Below are 18,785 nucleotides of genomic sequence, written 5' to 3' on the forward strand. Positions count from 1 at the left end.
ATGTATTTAAATTTTTTTCTATTTCTTTTTTGGTGGGATGGTATTCTTTGAAATGCTTTTGTTATTAAATTGATTCTCCCCTCCTGCTTTCTTCTAAGGTATTTACCAACCTTTATGCAGTTGTAATTAAAAAAATATTTGTTGAAAATTAAGACTTGATTTAAAAAACAGTTATCTATAGTTTGGCACTTCTCATATGTAGAAACTATGTCTGATAGCTATATGTGTGTGTGCGTTTGTATGAGACATACATACATACACATATATAGCATCCGGCAGACGAATATCATTAGTAAAGGATAAAACAGAGTTTGAAACTTTTAGATGACTGGTGTTTTAACCTGACTTATAAATGTGATGGTTTAGCTGTGTACGTGAACATAATCCTTAGTTACTAAATAAGGGAGCATGTTGTTATGTTTAATGCTTTGAATGTTATGATTGGCTGAAAAATGTTTCCTTTGATAGTTTTGTAACTTGGGTATCATACATAAACAACTCCTGTGCTACTAATGAGCCATCTATCCCTTTACTTTTTTTTTTTTAATCAAGGAGAATAAACTTAATGCCCTTAAAGACAGATAGTCCACCCAATTCTGTACCAGCCAGTACAATTTCCAGCCCTTCCACAGAAGATATTCATTCAGGTAAGTGATATTGTTACAGTTTTAATAAAATTAAGGATAGAATATCTTTCTTGTTCTTTTGGAAACTTGTACCACTTTTTAAAAAATTTATTTATTTAATTTAATTTGTTAGTATTTTTTAAGATTTGGTATAGTGCATGTGTGCTTACTAAAGAGAGACAGAGAGAGAGGGAGAAATAAGAAAGCAAGCGCCAGTTCCAGGACTTGAACCTTAGTTGGCCATGTAGGAATCCAGCACCTTAACCACCATGCCATCTGCTGGCCCGTACGCACACTTGCTGCTTGGGCCAGCAGGTGATGTAGCACTGGACTCCCACATAGCCAACCGTGATTTGAGGCCCAGACCTGACTTGAAAAATCATGCTGGTTGTGTGTGTGTGCATGCTCAAAATCCCAGGGGAAGAATGGAGAAGGGATCGCAGCATGCAAATCCAGCACCTTAACCACCATGCCATCTGCTGGCCCGTACGCACACTTGCTGCTTGGGCCAGCAGGTGATGTAGCACTGGACTCCCACATAGCCAACCGTGATTTGAGGCCCAGACCTGACTTGAAAAATCATGCTGGTTGTGTGTGTGTGCATGCTCAAAATCCCAGGGGAAGAATGGAGAAGGGATTGCAGCATGCGCTACCCTCCTGCCCCCTGAGACTGATTTCTCCCTCTCACTATCTTTTTCTCTGTCTCCTATTGACAAACACACATGCCCTATGGCAAGAACCTTAGAAACAAACAAACAAAAACACTCACCTGCTGCTTGTTCCTGTCACATCGTGGACTACCTTGCCTGTAGAAGCAGTCCCTGTGAGCTAGGTGATGGGTTTAGGAGGAGACAGTATAGATCAGGGTTCTCAACCTGATGCCTGGACATCTGGGGCCAGATAACTCCTTGTTGTGAGAGGCTATCCTGTGTGTAGTAGGACATTTAGCAGCACCCCTGGATGCCACCCCTTGCCCTATGATAAGACATTGACCACTGTCCCTTGAGAGACACAGTCTTCCTGGTGGGAACTGCTGGTCTGTGGCCCAGCCATGTGGCACAGTGGTGGTGTCATTTGGAAGACCAGGCTTCGGTTCCCGGGCTGACTTGTATGTGCCACATGTACGTGAGCGCTCAGGCCTGTGATCCTGCTGTCTGAGACCCTCTGGAAGGTGCCTGCCTTCCCGTTTCTCTCTTATGAAATAAACAAACTAAAAAAAAAGAGGAAAAAAAAAAAACCCTTCTCTAGATCCTTCCCTTGTTTCAATATAAGATTTTGCCAGGCAATTTAGTTCCTTGTCTTAACTCTGTGAATCTCAGCCCTTACCTTACAGACCTAGACCTCTTGGTTTGCTTGCCAACCTCTGGTTGTTACAGTTTCAGAGATGCCTGGAGACCCTGAGGACAGCCCCCCAGAGCTGAAACGGCCCAGACTCGATGAAAACAAGGGAAGCATTCACAGCCTGGACCCTTGATGGTGTCTTGACTTCTACTACAAGGCCTGGCAGGTGCCAGGACCTCATGTGTGCAGAGGAGGCCAGGTCGAGGACACCCGAGACCAGCGGCATCAGACCAAGCAGAACAGACACTCATCTGCTGATTTCTGGAACAGAAGATGCAGGGGACTAATTGTTCTCCAGACTATATATACTCCTTTATTTAGTATCCATTTTTAACTTGGGGATGGGAACAACTTCACAGACTAAATTATGTTTTTGATGAATTTCTGAAACTGGAGTTATTCAACATTAGATAGAATGAGTTTCAGTAAATCCTCCCAGAAAATACTTACGAAAGTATAGCTACTTTATGGGTGGGCTCCTTTGAAGTTAGACTTCAAAAGAGGAGAAAGTAATTTGAGGTTTACTCTGTTGAATTTTAGACTGCTTCAAGTGATTATCAGAATTGGTTTTTAGTTGGTTAATTAAACTCTGGAATTTTTGTTGTGTGTGTGTGTGTTTTCTGACTTTAAAGGTAACAGTGCTCATTCTGGGATGTTGGTGAAATAAGAATGAGGGTGGAGGTAGGCTCACCCACAGTTTCACCAGCAGCAGTCACCCTTGTTAATATAGTATATTTGCTTCTTACCATTTTTATGGATTTTTTTATTCTTCCAAAAGGGACAGAGACAGCACCCCCAACCAAGTCCTGATGCCATGATGTATCCCCAGACTCAGCTCCCTGAATCCTGGGCACTCGTGCCAGGCATGCTCAGGGAGGTATCCAGAAGTGAACTGAACCTTCCTACATGGGTCAGCTTGGCAAAACATCGCATTTAACCACTGTGCTACATCTGCCCCTACCTCCTCTATTTTTTTTTTTAAGAGATACTTTACTTCGGATACAATTTGGTATCCAATTAGGTTACTTTTAAGATAATTTGTTATTTTTCAGTTTGCCAGAGGGCACATGTGCTTGCCAGAGAGGGAGCGAGGGGAAGCAGGAGAGCATTCCCCATGCGGAATGGTCATGCTGCGGTCCCTTCTCCATCTCTCTCTTTCGGGATCTGGGACACACATGTGTGCCCAGCTTGTTTCTCGAGCCACCAGGTCTGAGACTTAAACCGTACAGTTGACCATATGGGATCTAACTCCTTAATAGCCAGGCTGGCCCTAGATGATTTTTTCAAAGCAAAAAAAAAAAAAAATGTTGGGACCAGCAGTTAGCGTAATGGCTATGTTGCTGGACTCCCATGTAGTAGACTGTGGTTCGAGTCCCGGACCCAGTGGCTTAAACTCACACCGGGCGCGTGTGCGTGCATGCCCAAGATCCCGAGAGGAGAATGGAGGAGAAGGGATTGCGGTGTGGCCATCCCCCCTGGGGGGTGATTTCTTGCTTTCTGTCTCTCTGTCTCTCTCTTCCTGGCGAGTGCATGTGCCCTATAGCAGAAACCTCTCAAAAAAAAAAAAATATTTACTTAGCAATTTGTATTTCTTTTCTTCCTTTCTCTAGCTCCTAGGATGATGCCCTATAGCAGAAACCTCTCAAAAAAAAAATGTATTTACTTAGCAATTTGTATTTCTATTCTTCCTTTCTCTAGGTCCTAGGATGACATGTTTCTATTTGTTATTTGCTTACTTCTTTCATAAAAGTGAGAAAGACTAGCACCCTTAACAGTATCACACTGTTATCCCCCTAGTCTTCCCAGCCAGCTGGGGTCACAGGCACGTACCTGGAGCTTACAGGTGGGCTGGGGGAACTGAACCCCTGATCTTCCACATGGGCTCAGCATCACTTGAACAGTGAGCTACTGCTGAATAAACCCCTGAGCCAGCACCATTCTCTGCTAGGAGTAAGGGAAGATGTGGATTAGTTACACAGAGTGATCGTGCTGGAAGGCAGCCGTCATGACTAGATGCCGTAACTGAGAAGTGGTTAGGGGTCCGGTGGCAACTGGTTCAGCCGCATTCACTTAATTCATTACTTTATTGGCTAGAGAGTATGTGCCTTCTCCAGAGGTCACCCTCCAGTGGGGCCTGGTCATGCAGCAATCCTTTTCCTCCATTCTTCCCTCCAGGATTTTGGGCATTCATGCACACCCATCTGGTGTATTTTTGGTCACCAGGGCTGGAATTTGAACCATAGTCAGTGCTGTGGGATCTGACTCCCTTAATGGCTAAGCTATGGGGCCCGGCTTGAACTGCAACTTAGAAGCTAGTGCTACTGCCTCCTTTTAGAAGAGTTTCCACAGTTAAGTTTCATAATGCTCAGTGCCCTCACTATGATGTGTGAACATGAAGGTAAGCACATGGCTTGGTCCCTAGTCTGAAACAGCAGTGTTAAAGAGTTCAGCACCTGCCACTAGTCCGACAGGAGTCAGGTTGAAGACTGGGAGAATGCATTCTTTTTTATCTCAGCAACAAAGAAAAAATTGGAAACACAAATGTGTTGTGTAATCTACAACCTAGTAAACCAGAGAGTCTGTCCCCCTTTTAGATGGGAAGGTGGTAAGCTGCAGCTAATTCTCAGTACGGAGAATTGAAAGAATGCACACACACCCTTGTCATAGTGCAGGCATGGGTCACGTCAGCATGAAAGGCTTTAAATGCCAAACACTATCTGTTTAGGCCAGTGCCTCTCAGCTGCAGTGGCACATTGAAATTGCTGACAGACAAACGGACAGACATACTGAGGCCAGGTCCCCCCAACAGAGGGTCCGGCCTATTTGGTTTGAGGCGTGGGCTGAATGTCAGAACCTTTAAGAACTCTTGGAGTAGGGCCAGCAGGTGGTGTGGTAAATGTGCTGGATTCTTGCATAGCTGACCACAGTTCAAGTCTTGAACCTGGCGGCTGACGTTCTTGTTTTCCCTCTCTCTCACTCTGTGGTCAAATTAGTCTTGAACCTGGCGGCTGACGTTCTTGTTTTCCCTCTCTTAATCTCACTCTCACTCTGTGCTCAAAAATTTTTTTTTTTTTTAAAGATAAATAATTAAAAGAAGGCTCTTGGAGTGGGGCCAGCTGGTAGTGTGAAGGTGCTGGGTCCCCACACGGCTGACCATGGCACGTCTGTGTGCACACACAAATGAGAGGAGAGGAGAAGGTACTGGCGGCTGACGTTCTTGTTTTCCCTCTCTTAATCTCACTCTCACTCTGTGCTCAAAAATTTTTTTTTTTTTTAAAGATAAATAATTAAAAGAAGGCTCTTGGAGTGGGGCCAGCTGGTAGTGTGAAGGTGCTGGGTCCCCACACGGCTGACCATGGCACGTCTGTGTGCACACACAAATGAGAGGAGAGGAGAAGGTATTGTGGCATGGCCACCCCTGGGGGATGATTTCTCACTTTGTCTCTAGTAAGTCCATGTACTCTATGGCAAAAACTTAAAAAAACAAAAACAAAAACAACCCTATTGGAGTAGTGGCCATGCACAGCCAACACCGAGAAACCATAGAAGGAGCTTCTGCCCTGCCCTGCTCTGATCCAGTATATTTCCCCAACTTCTGCGGAGCTCCACACTGATGTCAAACCTCCTCTTCAACCGTGCTGCTGATGAGAGGGCAGCATCCGGAGATGTGCTTAGCTCCTCTCAGAAGAGGTAGTTTTAACGTCACGTGGCTGGCTGGGGGCATAGTGTGGGGTTCCTGATGCCTGTACTAACAACTGTGAGACCACAAGGCTCCTGTCCTCAATGGGTGGACTGCTTCCTGGTCACACCCAGGCAAAAGGCGGGGGGCCTTACGAGAGAGAGTTGGACGGTGGGTGTGGCTTGAAGTGGAGAGGCCCTTCCTGAGAAGGTGGACACGAGAACACAGGAGGGGTGAAGAACGTGCTCAGATCAGGAGGCCCTGTCATCTCAGGTGCCCCCTAGTATATTCTAACACAGTGTTAGGTTTTTGTTTTCATTTTAGGTTTATTTATTCCATGAGAGAGAGAGAAGGGGACCCCCCCCAACAGGTCTCCATGCTGTGAGCCACCCCTAGTCTTAGCTGCCCCAGAACACAGGCATGTGCAAATGCTCAGGGAGGTCCCAGGACACAAACCTGTGACCTTTCCCACTCGGTCCAGTTGCATTCCCACTGCACCACCACCTGGCCCTGGTTTTACAAATCGGTCTTGTGCACAGGTACTGGGAGTGTCAGGGATGGAATGCAGGGTATACCTTCAGCCTGAAACAGGTATTTGCATATAGGACTGACTACCTGCGACTCTGAATATGAATGACAAAATGAGCAATAAAAGGTGCTCTAAAATTGCCTGCTTCTCTTGGGGCAGTTTACTGGGGAAGCCTTTTGCAAAAGGAAAAGCCTGATGTGAAGGACCTGTGTACCTGTGTACCTGCCCTTTTCCGCTGTTCGTCAGCTCTTATCCACCCTCACGATATGTACTTTGAGCAGTGTGTCCAGACATGGGACTGCTGTTTTGTGCATGAAAGATCCGGTGATCACATGTCTCCAGCAGCTCTGTTGCTGACTGTTGGTCCCCACTGCTGGGTAACTAGAAGAGAATGAGGCCCAGGGAGGCTGGAGAACTGGAGTGTGTTCCCCGGCCTCTGGGAGATGACAGTCGGACTGGATCTGCCCCCGCCAGGCTGTCTGAAGGAAGCAAGCCGGCAGAATGGCCCAGACAGCAGAGGGTGAGGCCCCTATTCCATACCAGGCATGCATGGCAGGCACAGGTGCATGCTGCCAGGACAAGGGCACTCTGGAGACGTGCCCCAGGGAGCAGGAGCAGGTGCTCACTCAGCCCTCAGTGACCCGCTTGCCCCCTCACAGCCACTCTGTTTGCTGAATGCACTCATACCTATTCTTTTTTTGCTTTTTTAAGAAAAAGGATAGTATCTTGATTTGATCACAGATTTTAACTAATATTGTTTATAAAAGTTTTATAAACATAGGCTGGTCATTTTTTTTTGAGAGAGAGATTTTTGCTATAGGGTGCGTGCGCTCACCAGACAGAGACAGAGAGACAGAAAGTGAGAAATCACCCCCCAGGGGGGATGGCCATGCTGCAATCCCTTCTCCTCCATTTTCCTCTCAGGATCTTGGGCACACATGCACACGTGCCCGGCGTGAGTTTAAGCCACCAGGTCCAGGATGTGAACCGCGGTTGACTACGTGGGAGTCCAGTGACATAGCCATTATGCCAACTGCTGGTCCCAGGCTGGTCATCTTTAAAGTCTCAAAAAGCCATATTAATATAAAAGACAGGAAATAAATTTCATTGAAAAAGTTATAACATAGTTCTTGTACATGCTATGTGGGATCACGGAAAGAAGAGTCATTGTACTCATTACTCAAGGCAACATTAAAGGCAACAGCATGCCTAAACTTTTATGGCCTACTCTTTTATGGTACCCTTGCCCCTTCCCAAAATGGCCGCCAGTGCCCATATAAGCAGCACAGGTCCCGAGACCCCAGCCCTGGCAAGGCGGTGAGGAGCAGGAGGGGTGGAGGTGAACAGCCCTTCCCCGACCCTCAGCAGAGCCCCTCCCCGTGTCACTTAGCTGTGTGTCCACATCGGCTCTTCTCAGCTGGCGCATGTGGCAGAGAGGGGCAGACTTTGGACAGATCACTTCATTGATCAGTACCTTCATTTCTTCACCTGAGAAAGTCTCTTTACAGTTGTAACAACTTGGATGTGACCAACCATGGAAGGAGAAGGGGGTGAAGGAAAAAGACAGGTCTCTGCAGAAGTGAAAACAGCTGGAGATGAACCAGATCCCTTCATGGTGAAGCTGCAGCCATGTGTTCATGCACCAATTACCAGTGACCACCGGAGGTCACTGTCCCCGCAGAATCCGCTCAGTGGCTGTGCTTCCTAACTGGGAAGGCGCTGTCCGCTCATCCTCTGGAGATTTGCATCCCTAGCCTCTCTGGGGCAGGCTTGGCCACAGCGGCCCACCCCTGGTGGCCAGACCTAGAGCGGAGTATCACCCAGCAAGTGGAGTGGGAGAGGATTGCAAAAGTAACACGTGAGTGGGCATCCCTTCCTCGTGTGTTCACTCACCCATTCACGTAGACATTTATCAAATGCTTTCGAGGGACCAGAGGACACACGGGGAACACAGCAACCAAGCCCTGGTCCTGGCGGAGCTGGCATTCTGGCTGGGGAGACCAACAATGCCCTAGTAAACCTGTTAGAAAGTGACTCTGGGAGGAACCAAAAGGCAGGGGCCTTAGGAGAGAGAGCTGGACGGCGGGTGTGGCTTGAAGTGGAGAGGCCCTTCCTGAGAAGGTGGACAGGAGAACACAGGAGGGGTGAAGAACGTGCTCAGATCAGGAGGCCCTGTCATCTCGGGTGCCCCCTAGTATATTCTATATGCAGGCTGGGTGTTGGGGGGTCTCCCAGACTGCAGCATTCCTGGGTGATGGCGGGAAGACAGACTGCAGCCTCCCTGTGGCCTCACCAGCCCCTCGGCCCCCCTCTCTCCTGCTCAGAGAGCACAGCCCCTGGGGTGTGGTCCGGGCAGCCCACTGCAAGCTGGGCTGAACGTTGCAGCAATTCTGGTCGGGATCAAAGGCGCCCTGCTGTGTCCCCTCAGGGGCGTCAGGGCGTCACCCTCCTAAACTGCACATGGGGGGGGGGCTCAGCACCGCCCACCCTGATGGCAGGCAGGGCCTCACATCACCCAGCAGTCATGTCCTGGGCCTGCTGTGAAGCAGAATCTGGTGGTTTCTATCAACTCAGCTGTCGGGGACAGGGCTGGTGGGCACCATTTCTTCAGGCTGGCCTCACACCTGGGTCCTGCCTTAGTCGTGTACACAGGGTCAGCATGGAGGATGGGTCCTCCCCACGGAGGCCTCTGCAGAGTCCTCGGGGATGGTGTAAAGCCACAGGCGTTGTCTCTTCTGAAGACACAGTAGCAAACGCCAACAGTACCACATGGGGGTTGGTACCCTGGCCCTCCTTATACCCAGGATGACTTGCCATCTGCTTCTGTCAGAGAACATTGTCTGGGAAACGGGAAAATTTCAAGGGCGACAAGTCTGAAATAACCCTGGGTCTCTTTGCCATTGGCAGATCCCGGCAGCCTGAGGAGACATGCCAGCGTGGGAAAAATGAAGCAAGTATCGGGGCAGCTCCTTGCCCTCCTGCCTTAGTCTTTTTTGTGTTGCTAACAGAAATACCTGACAGTGGGTGATTTAAGACAATAAGGCTTTATTTTGCCTCAGTCCTGGTAGCTGGAAAGGCAAGGGCAGAAGGCAGAGCCTTGAGCAGAGCATGGGGTACCCACGTGTGCTCTCTACTGTTCCGGGCTCATCCCCTCTGCTTAGAGAACACACCGAGCACAACCATGGGGGCCACCTTAATGGCCTTATTACACCAGAAGGCCCCGCCTTGGGACACCATGGAGGATCTGAGTTTCCACTTCACTCCTTTACAATATAACCTAAGTTCCAGCACATGAATTTTGGGGGACATCCAACCACAGCCCAGTAAGGCTGAATTCTAAAACGTGAAACTTTGGGGGAAAAACCATTGTCCAAACCATAACAGCTCTTCTCTCCTGGTCTCCTCCTACCCACCAGGTGTACAGAATGGCACCAAAGGTCTCCAGCCCAGCTGTGTTTAAAACCAAAACCAAATAGAACCAACTCCAGTCGACACCTTGTCTAGACCCCTAGGATCAGCTGCCAGGAGTGAGCCAGGCACATGTAGGTTAAAAAGCTCTCCAGGGCCAGCCCCATAGCACAGTGGTTAGGTGCTGTGTGAAGGAAGCTGGATCATACATGGCTGACTAGGGTTCAAATCCTAGCCCCAGCAGCTTGAAAAACACTGTACACATGTGCCCAGGATCCTGACGGGATGGAGAATTGGCGGAGAAAGGATTGCGGTGTGACCACACCCCTTTGAGAAGTGCCTTCTCTTTCACTGTCTTCCTCACGCATGTGCACACACCTTTGGGGCAAACAAATAAATAGGCAAATCTCTTCCAGGGACTCTGGGAACTCAGCACTCGGGGCCACTCGGTGGGGAGCTGTAACATCTGGAAGGTAACGCAGTGGCTACTTTGCTTTTGGAGAAAACTTTGCCACCCCCACTCCCACGTTACTCTGCTTGTATGTGAAAGGGACGGGGATGAGAATATGTTCTTGGAGTTGCCCCCAAAACCCACTCCACACGGTGCTGGCCCCAACGCTGCCTGTGCACTGTGGTTGGGGAGTGATGGATTGGGGTTTTGAAAGGAGTCGTACACAAATAATCTGCTGGGGTGGGGTATCTCTGGTCCTCCGCTTCACTCCACTCCTGCCTCCTTCCTGTTTTCACCTCAGCTCCTGCTTGCTCCAAAGAGCCCTGTTTCTCTCTCCTTCCCAGGCCTAGGTCTTGTTGCTGCTACCTCTGGCAGGCTCAGCTTGTGGAAACTGCTGCCCATTCCTAGCTGCCCCTCTAGAGCCCATCCTGCCCCTCCAAGAGTGACGTGTGTCTGCAGGAGTGTGGATAGTCATCTGAGGAGTCCTGATTTCTACAGAGTTCTCAAGGCTCAAGACTGCTCCAGACTCAAGACATCTCTCTTTTTAAAAAGAGTAATTTTTAAAAAGAATTATTTTTATTTAATTGTATTCATTATCATTAAAAAAAATTTTTTCTGTAGAGCACATATGCTCACCAGAGAGAGAGAGAGAAGGACAGTGAGAACACAAAGTGCCAGAGGTAGGAGTTGACCTTTGGTAGGCCATGTGGGAGTCCAGTGCTTTACCACCATGCCACCTGCCAGCCCCCTCAAGCCATCTTTTAATCCTGGATGTTGTGGGCCACTGCTCTGCCAGTGCTGGGGGCCTTGCCCATCCCTGCGTTGTGCCCCTCTCGGCCCACACACTTCCTGCGTCAGAGTTGTGTGTGTGTTTGTTTTGGTTTTTCAGCTTTATGTTATTCTTTTATTGCTGGAGGGCTTGTGCACTCACTAGAGAGAGAGAGAGAGAGAGAGAGAGAGAGGGAGAGAACAACCTGCAATGGATTGTGGTCACACGGCAGTCCTCCTTCAGCTCCTCCACTGTATCAGGCTGTGGGGCAGGCATGCACACACAGCTGGCCTGTTTTTCAAACTGCCAGAGCCAGGATTCTAACCACGGTCAGCCATGTGGGGTCTGGCCCAAAGCACAGCACCTAACTCTTCACTGCACTATTATTATTTTTCGATGTTGTTTATATATAAGTGAAAGACACACCTCCCCAACAGGGTCCCAACTCTGCAATCCAACCTCAGCTTCAGCCACCCAATGGCGGGCAGAGCCATGCATCACCCAGCTGTCATGTTCCAGTCCTGCTTTGAAGCAGCATCTGGTGGTGTATTAGCTTGGCTGTTAGAGGCAGGCCCTGTAGACTCAGTTTCCCCATGGACCCTGGATCATGGGCACATGTATGCCTGGCATACTCAGGGAAGTCTCCGTCCATGAATTGGCAAGCTTCCCCGGTGGGTCTGCCTTACGGCATTGCTTTATTGCTACATCACTCTCTGGCCTAAGTTTTGTTTTCTTTAATTCTTAATTTTTGCTATAGGGCATGTGTGCTTGCCAGAGAGAAACAGAGACAGAGAGAGGGAAAAAGTGAGAAATCACATCCCCTAGGTAAAATGGCCGCACTGCAATCCCTTTTCATCCATTCTCCTCTTAGGATTTTGGGCATGCACACACATGTACCTGGTGTCTTTCACAGGCCTCTGGGTCTAGGACTTGAACCATTCTGTTGGCCTTGTGGGATCCAGCACCTTAACCTCCACACCACCTGCTGGTCCCATTTTATTTTTAATTGACACATATTAATTACACATATTTATGGAACAGTGTGATTTCCTGATACACGTATACATTGTATGCAATGATCAAGACAAAGTACTTAGCACATCCATCCCCTCAAACTTCCCTCATTCTTCTCAGGTTGGCAACATTCAAGCTTCTCTCTTCCATCTATTTTGAGATATATATACACACACACACACCACAGTATAAATATATATATGTTAACTGTAGCCATCCTACTGTGCTCTGAAATCCTAGAACAGTATTCCTCCTATCTATCTGTAACTGTACCATCTCCAGCCTCTGGTAGCCACTGTTTTACTCTCTATGAAACCGACTTCTTGGCTTCCACATATGATTGAGATCTTGTAGTGTCTGTCTTGCTGGCCTGGCTTATTTTATGTAATATGATTTCAAGCCAACTGGTGGCATGGTGGATAAGGCGACTGGACCCCACATGCTGCCTGTGAGGTCCGTGTCCAGACGTGGCTCCAGGTGCGTGTGCGTGCATGCCCAGAATCCTGAAAGGAGGGAAAGCTGGAGAAGGGATTGCATTGGGACCATTCCCCAAGGGGTGCTTTTTCACACCACAGTCAGTCCTGGCGGCACAGTGAGCTTAAACTTGCTCAGGGTCTTAACGTTACGGTACGGACCGGCTTGGTGTGGGCTCCCACGCCTGCACCCTTGCCTGCCACGCTGCCTCTCCAGATACTGTCTGTACACGTGTGTGGTCACGCGGCCACATAACAGCAATGGATTCACCTGCGTGGAGGAGAGGCCAGGAGACCAAGTGGAACCAGTCCAGGCTCAATTTATCCATCTTTAAGCCCTGGATTTCCTCCCATTAGTGAAAGAAAAGAGACATCCTCTTGGCAGTGCGATCAGAGTGACAGGCATAGTGGCTTAGCTTTCCCAAGCTCAAATACAAACGTGAGGTTGGACTGGGGGTCACTCTGACTCACAGTGGACATGGGGACTCAGCTTGTCACAGGGCCCTGAGGGAGAAAGGAAGACAGGCATGTGCAGCGAGAGAGGAAATGGTTTCTAGGCTTGGGTCTGATCCCACCACAGGCAGCAAGTGGTCCCAGAGAGCAGCCATGGAGGACAAGGTCCAGGCAAGAGCAAGCTAACCTGTTTCTTTTAAAAGAGAGGTTTTTGCTATAGGGCAGGTGCGCTCACCAGAGAGACAGAGAGAGAGAAAGCGAGAACTCACCCTCAGTGGGGTGTCCACACTGCACTCCCTTCTCCTCCATTCTCCTCTCAGGATCTTGGGCACGCACACACACACACACACACACGGCTTGAGTTTTAAGCCACTGGGTCTGGGACTTGAACTGTGGTCAACTACATGAGTTCAACAATGTAACCATTATGCCATCTGCTGGTCCCAGCTAACCTGTTTTGTTTTTGTTTTTGTTTTAAGAGAGATTTTTGCTATGGGGCGCTTGTGCTTACCGCGGAGACAGAGAGACAGAAAGTGAGAAATCACCTTCCAGGGGAGATGGCCATGCTGCAATCTCCTCTCTTCCATTCTCCTCTCCGGATCTCAGGCACCCACACACACAGTCAGCATGAGTTTTAAGCCACTGGGTCTGGGACTTGAACTGTGGTCAACTACATGAGTTCAACAATGTAACCATTATGCCATCTGCTGGTCCCTAACCTGTTTTTATGTGTGTTCACCTAAGGTTGATTTGAAGGACTACATTTAAGCTGAGACTTAAAATATGAGGGGTGGCTGTGGGCATTTCAGGGACAGAGGCAGGAAGGCCCTGAAGAGGAGGGAGGCCTGGCCTATCTGAAGAGTGGACAGACAGAAAGATGGACACTGCTGTGTCTGGAGCTTCATAAACCAGTGGGTAGCTGGTGTGTGAGGAGGGTGGAAGGGGTCCTCACCTGCATCTTAGGGGCTCACCAGATGCCAGGCAGGTAGTGGGCTGTGCAGGAAGCCCAGCCAGGGAGTTCCTACATGGAGCAGGCTCGGGGACCCAGGGACATTCCAGCTTGAGGAGCAAAGGGGTAGGCACATTCGAGGGCATCGTGGGGATTAAGGCAACAAGGTGCGGTTACATTGCTCACGGGGTGAAGTTCAACTCTATCATCGGAAAGCCTTAGGGGTTTGAGTTTCAGAGCTAAAAGCTCTGGAATCCAGTAGGATCCCCCATATCTGTGCAACTTCCCTAAGCCCCACTCCTGAGGCCCTGCGGAGGGGCAGATGCCAACTTCACTTCCAGCACAGAGCCCAAGGGCCTGCTCTTGGCCACCAGCGATGGTGGTATGCACCTACTCCTCGTCCTCCCCAGGCAGAGGTGCACCGTTCTGGTGATGGGGAGCTCACCACCTTGGGGGAAGCCCACTCCATGTCCTCACCCCAGGCAGACAGCTCTTCCATGTACAAAGCCCAGCTTTAGTGGTGTGCTTGGAGCCCTCCTCCCAGTATTCCAGACAATGCTACTTCTCGTTTAGGGCTTTCCGTTCCAGGCCAGCCACCCTCGGGAAGAGGGAGGCCTCCAAACCTGGGAGCTGCCAAACCACTGCACCTTCCCTGGTGGAAGAAACCGCTTCATGGAGCAGCCCAGCCTGAGGGACAAACAGGGTCTGCGTGGTTGGCTCCGGCCTGTGAATCGCTGGCTGTGTTTTCTTCTAGGGCCAGCGCTTCGGATCCATCAGGAGCTCCTGTTTCCTGGCTGATGAAGCAGATGGAAGAAACGCAGCCTGGCCATCCAGAGGTCTGTGAAATGCCAGTCACTGCTGCGACGTCCCAAGCTCAGCTGGGCAGGACGCATGCCACCTTGGTGCTCTCGTGAGTCACAGCACCAGGAACCTCAGCCCCATCTCCTGGTTGGCTTCTTGTACTTACCTGCTCAGACCTGGGGAACTGTGCAGCTGGAATTATATCCTCCAGTGTAACCTGGGGTTGTTATATTGAGCTCACCTGAATAGGAGAGCTGAAAATGGAGCCCGAGTAGAGATGTCCCAGTGCCAGCTTTGGGTGGGAGGTTGGTCACTCCGAGCACGTACCTTTCAGTCTGTTTTAGGGCTCAGTTCTGCAGTGCTGGACAAGTCGGGATTGGTTCTTCTTCTTCTTTTTTTTTTTTTTTTCTTCTTTTTTTTGAAGAGGTTTTTGCTATAGGGCATGTGCACTCGCCAGAGAGACAGAGAGAGACAGAGAGATAGAAAGGGAGAAATCACCCCCCAGAGGAGATGGCCACGCCACAATCCCTTCTCCTCCATTCTCCTCTTGGGATCTTGGACACACACGCACACACCTTTGCCTACCCCTTTGCTCCTCAAGCCTGGCGTGAGTTTAAGCCACTGGATCCGGGACTCGAACCACGGTCGACTACGTGGGAGTCCAGCGACATAGCCATTACGCTAACTGCTGGTCCCCCGGGATTGGTTCTTCTTCACAGTGCCTTCTTTAAGTTCCCTTCAGACCTCAGTGCTGTGGAAGAGTCCTGTGGAGTTCCCAGAGTGACCTCTGCAGAGTCCAGACTGTTTCATGAAGGCTCTCAGCCACAGCTGGCAGGGTGACAGGAGGGACACTGAACTCACCACCCCCCACTGGCCTGGCTTAGCCAGAGAGCTTCCTGGCTACCACTGGCAGGAAGGGGACAGTCCTGGACAGTGGCCGTGGGCAAGTCCCCTGCCTCTGTGGCTTAGTTTCCCATGGGACAGACAAGGGTGTGGCAGCCCCTCCCTCCCAGGGTCCGTGGCGGTGCTGAGAGCTGCAGGCAGCAAGTGCTCCGAGCACTTCAGTGTCCATCTTTGCTTTTCCATTAGTCACACTTGTCCACGGTTCCACTCCCACGATTTCAGTCATCCATGGCCAACCCCAAAACAGGTGAGTACAGTGCAAGAAGATATTTAGACAGAGACCACATTCATGAAATTGCATTACAGTATATTGCTGTACTTATTCTAGTATTGTTATTAACCTGGCCCTATGTCTTAACCTACAAATTAAAAAAATCACAGGTACGTATGTATAGAAAAACACATTGTGGCTTCAAAAATTCATGCAGAATTAAAGTACGAGTCTGTTTGGTACAAAAATATCTTGAAATCAATGCATGGATTTTTCATAGTACACATTTCCCATGAATGTTTTGAAGATGCAGGGCCATCTGCAGTTTCAGGCATCTCCTGAGAATCTCAAAATGTATCCCCTGTAGACAAGAGGAGAGTGAGCATGTAGTAAATTTGAAAAATATTGATAGGAAATCTAAGCATCATCTTGGTCTCTTTAGGTGTCGATTATTGACATTAGTGAAGCAAGAAGGCTTGGAGTGTCCTCAAGGTGGCCCTGCCCAGACCTGGAGTCCCCAGGAGCACCTCTGAGCCCTTCCTACCTTCCGGTGGCTGTCAGCACTAAGCCAGCCACCAGGGGGCATTCTCGAAAAGAGCGAGCCCCTCCCAGCTTCTTTGGTCCAGTTACCGCCACCGTAATCACCAGTCGGTGAGGTTATTATCAAAAGCAGGGACTAGATCCTTTTTATATTTACTTTGAGAGATTTTTTTTTTTTTTTTTTTTTTTTTTTTTTTTTTTTTTTTTTTTGCTGTCAGGCACGTGCACTCACCAGAGAGACAGAGACAGAGATACAGAAAGCAAGAAATCACTCCCAAAGGGGATGGCTAGGCCTTGATCCATTCTCCTTCATTCTCTCGAGATTTTGGGTGCACAGGCACATGCACCTGGTGTGAGTTTCAAGCCTCCGGTCCAGGACTTGAACCAGTCAATCACGTGGGAGTCCAGCGCCTTAACCACTATACCACCTGCTGGTCCCAGGATTAGATCTTCTTTTTCTTTCTTTTTTCCCCCAAGTTTCTTTATTTGTTTTGAGAGAGAGAGAGAGAGAGAGAAAGAGAGAGAGATGCCCTCTAGCAACTTAAAAAAAAGAAAGATAAATAAAACCAAACTATATGGATTTCAAAATTTTGCTCCAAATAAATTCATACTTTACTTTCATTTTTCTTTAAATTAGTTGAAATTCTCTCATATAGTGGAGTGTTTTTTTTTTGTTTTGTTTTGTTTTTGAGATTTTTTTTTTTTTTACTATAGGGTGCATGTGCTCACCAGAAAGGCAGAGAGAGACAGAGAGAGACAGAGAGACAGAAGGCAAGAAATCACACCTCCCCTCCCCCCGGCAGGATGGCCACGCTGCTCGCTGCAATCCCTTCTCCTGCATTCTTCTCTCGGGATCTTGGGCATGCATGCACAGGCGCCCAGTGTGAGTTTTAAGTCACCGGGTTCAGGACTTCAACCGCGGTCGACTATGTGGGAGTCCAGCGACATAGCTGTTACGCCATCTGCTGGTCCTGCTACCTCTTTTTTTTTAACCACAATTTGAAGCTGACTTGATCAATTATCATTTGTCTTGGAGATCAGTCTTAGCTGTCCTCACATTACCACATCCCAGGTCCAGCCTCTGACACGGAGTATTTGCTGCCAACAGATTCATGGACATCCCCGAAGCTCAGCAAGCTATGGTTTCTCTCTTGTTCTCTTAACCTGCCCGAATCCTCTGATCCTGGAGCTGGAAAACAGGCTGGCAGCCAATAGCAGACACATCCAAGAGAGATTTCAGCCGCAACTGGCCGTGAGCCCCATAAACACGCACTTCCAGGCCCCGTGGGAGCGGGCGGCAGTCATTCGGAATGGCATTGTAAATGGGGCCCAGTTGTACAAACACTTTTCCCACTGAGCATTAGCACTGCCAAGAGGGGAGCCTGTCAATCCCTACGAAGGAACAAAAGAAGGACTCTTTCAAAATAGGCATTTTATGGACTCATAACACACGCCACTCACTGCCCTTTTTTGGTTGTTGTATTTCCACTGTTATTTCTCTCTTCACTGCACTTTTTATCTCCAAAGATACCATTTTTCTAAATGGACTAAATAAGGCTGTGAAGGGCTGACTCCCGAGTGGGGTATGGAGAACGTGGAGGGCGTTGGGGTGGGAAATGTCCTTGCTGGGGAGTCAATAAAGTAGTCTCTCTCCTGGGATGTGCTTTGAACTTGGGAAACAACCTGATTGTCAGGCACAAGGAGTAACATTCGGCGGAAAGCTTTCTGCAGGCCTCTTTGATGCAGATGTCAGTCTGAGCAGAGCAGCCTGGAAGGTGTGAGTGGTACGCAGAGAGGCTGCAGGGGTAGCCCAGGGTAGAGATTACTCTCTATCATTGGGACTTGGGCCCTGAAACCACCTGGCTTGTTCTTGGCAACCTCTCTCCCCTGAACTAGGGCATTGGCTCCCATCTGACAGTGGGCTCTTCCAGATGGGCTATCCAGGGATAATTAGATAAGCCAGTGCAAGTTAAAAACCATGTATGCTCACCAGAGAGAGACAGAGAGAGAGGGAGAGAGAGAGAGAGGACGCACACCCCATGGGGCATGGTCATGCTGAAAACCCTTCCCCATTTCCCCATTCTGTCAGCATTTGGGGCACACTGCTCCTACACCCAGTATGGTTTTCTAGCTGTCAGAGCCAGGATTCAGATAAGTGTAGTTGGCCATGTGAGATTCAGCCTTCTTAATCACCAGGCCATGGGGCTGGCCCAGTGTGAATTTTTCAACAGAAAAAGTCCTTGCGTTTCAAACACAATAAACCCTGTTAACTCCGGCTAAATGTCACGCGGGCACGTGCTGTTACTAGTTGAATGGCGTGTGATGTAAGGGCAGAGAAGCTGCACAGGCAGCAGAATCGTGCCTTCTGAGGTTGTGTTACCACTTCCACCTGGCAGGGTCCCTGGTCTCAGGCCGATTGGTAACATCAGCTCCCAGCTCAGGTGGACATTAATGTGCTGGGGCTCAGGTTCCTCTGTACATGAGGGTTTGGCCAGAGCAGCTCTGAATGATGGCCCTGCCAACCCTCAGCATTCTGGGGCTCCAACACTTTATATCTCATCATCCGGCAGCCAGAAGAGCAGCAAGGGTGAGGCTCTGAGGGCAGAAACAGCTTCAAGAGCCCTTTGAGATTCTCTGC

General features: G+C 49.1%; 1 protein-coding gene across 1 annotated transcript in view; it reads left to right on the forward strand.

Moving 5' to 3' along the window:
* CHAF1B (chromatin assembly factor 1 subunit B) overlaps positions 1 to 2,567 on the forward strand; it is a 33,212-nt gene extending 30,645 nt beyond the window's left edge. The window contains exons 13-14 of the mRNA XM_006146273.2: positions 553 to 647; positions 2,003 to 2,567. Of these exons, the coding sequence (XP_006146335.1) occupies positions 553 to 647; positions 2,003 to 2,100 (193 nt within the window). The 3' untranslated portion in view covers positions 2,101 to 2,567. The remainder of the gene's footprint in view (positions 1 to 552; positions 648 to 2,002) is intronic.
* Positions 2,568 to 18,785: the final 16,218 nt, after the last annotated feature.

The sequence above is a fragment of the Tupaia chinensis genome, unplaced genomic scaffold, assembly GCF_000334495.1.
Source record: "Tupaia chinensis unplaced genomic scaffold, TupChi_1.0 Scaffold000175_1, whole genome shotgun sequence".
In the NCBI taxonomy this organism is placed as follows: Eukaryota; Metazoa; Chordata; class Mammalia; order Scandentia; family Tupaiidae; genus Tupaia; species Tupaia belangeri.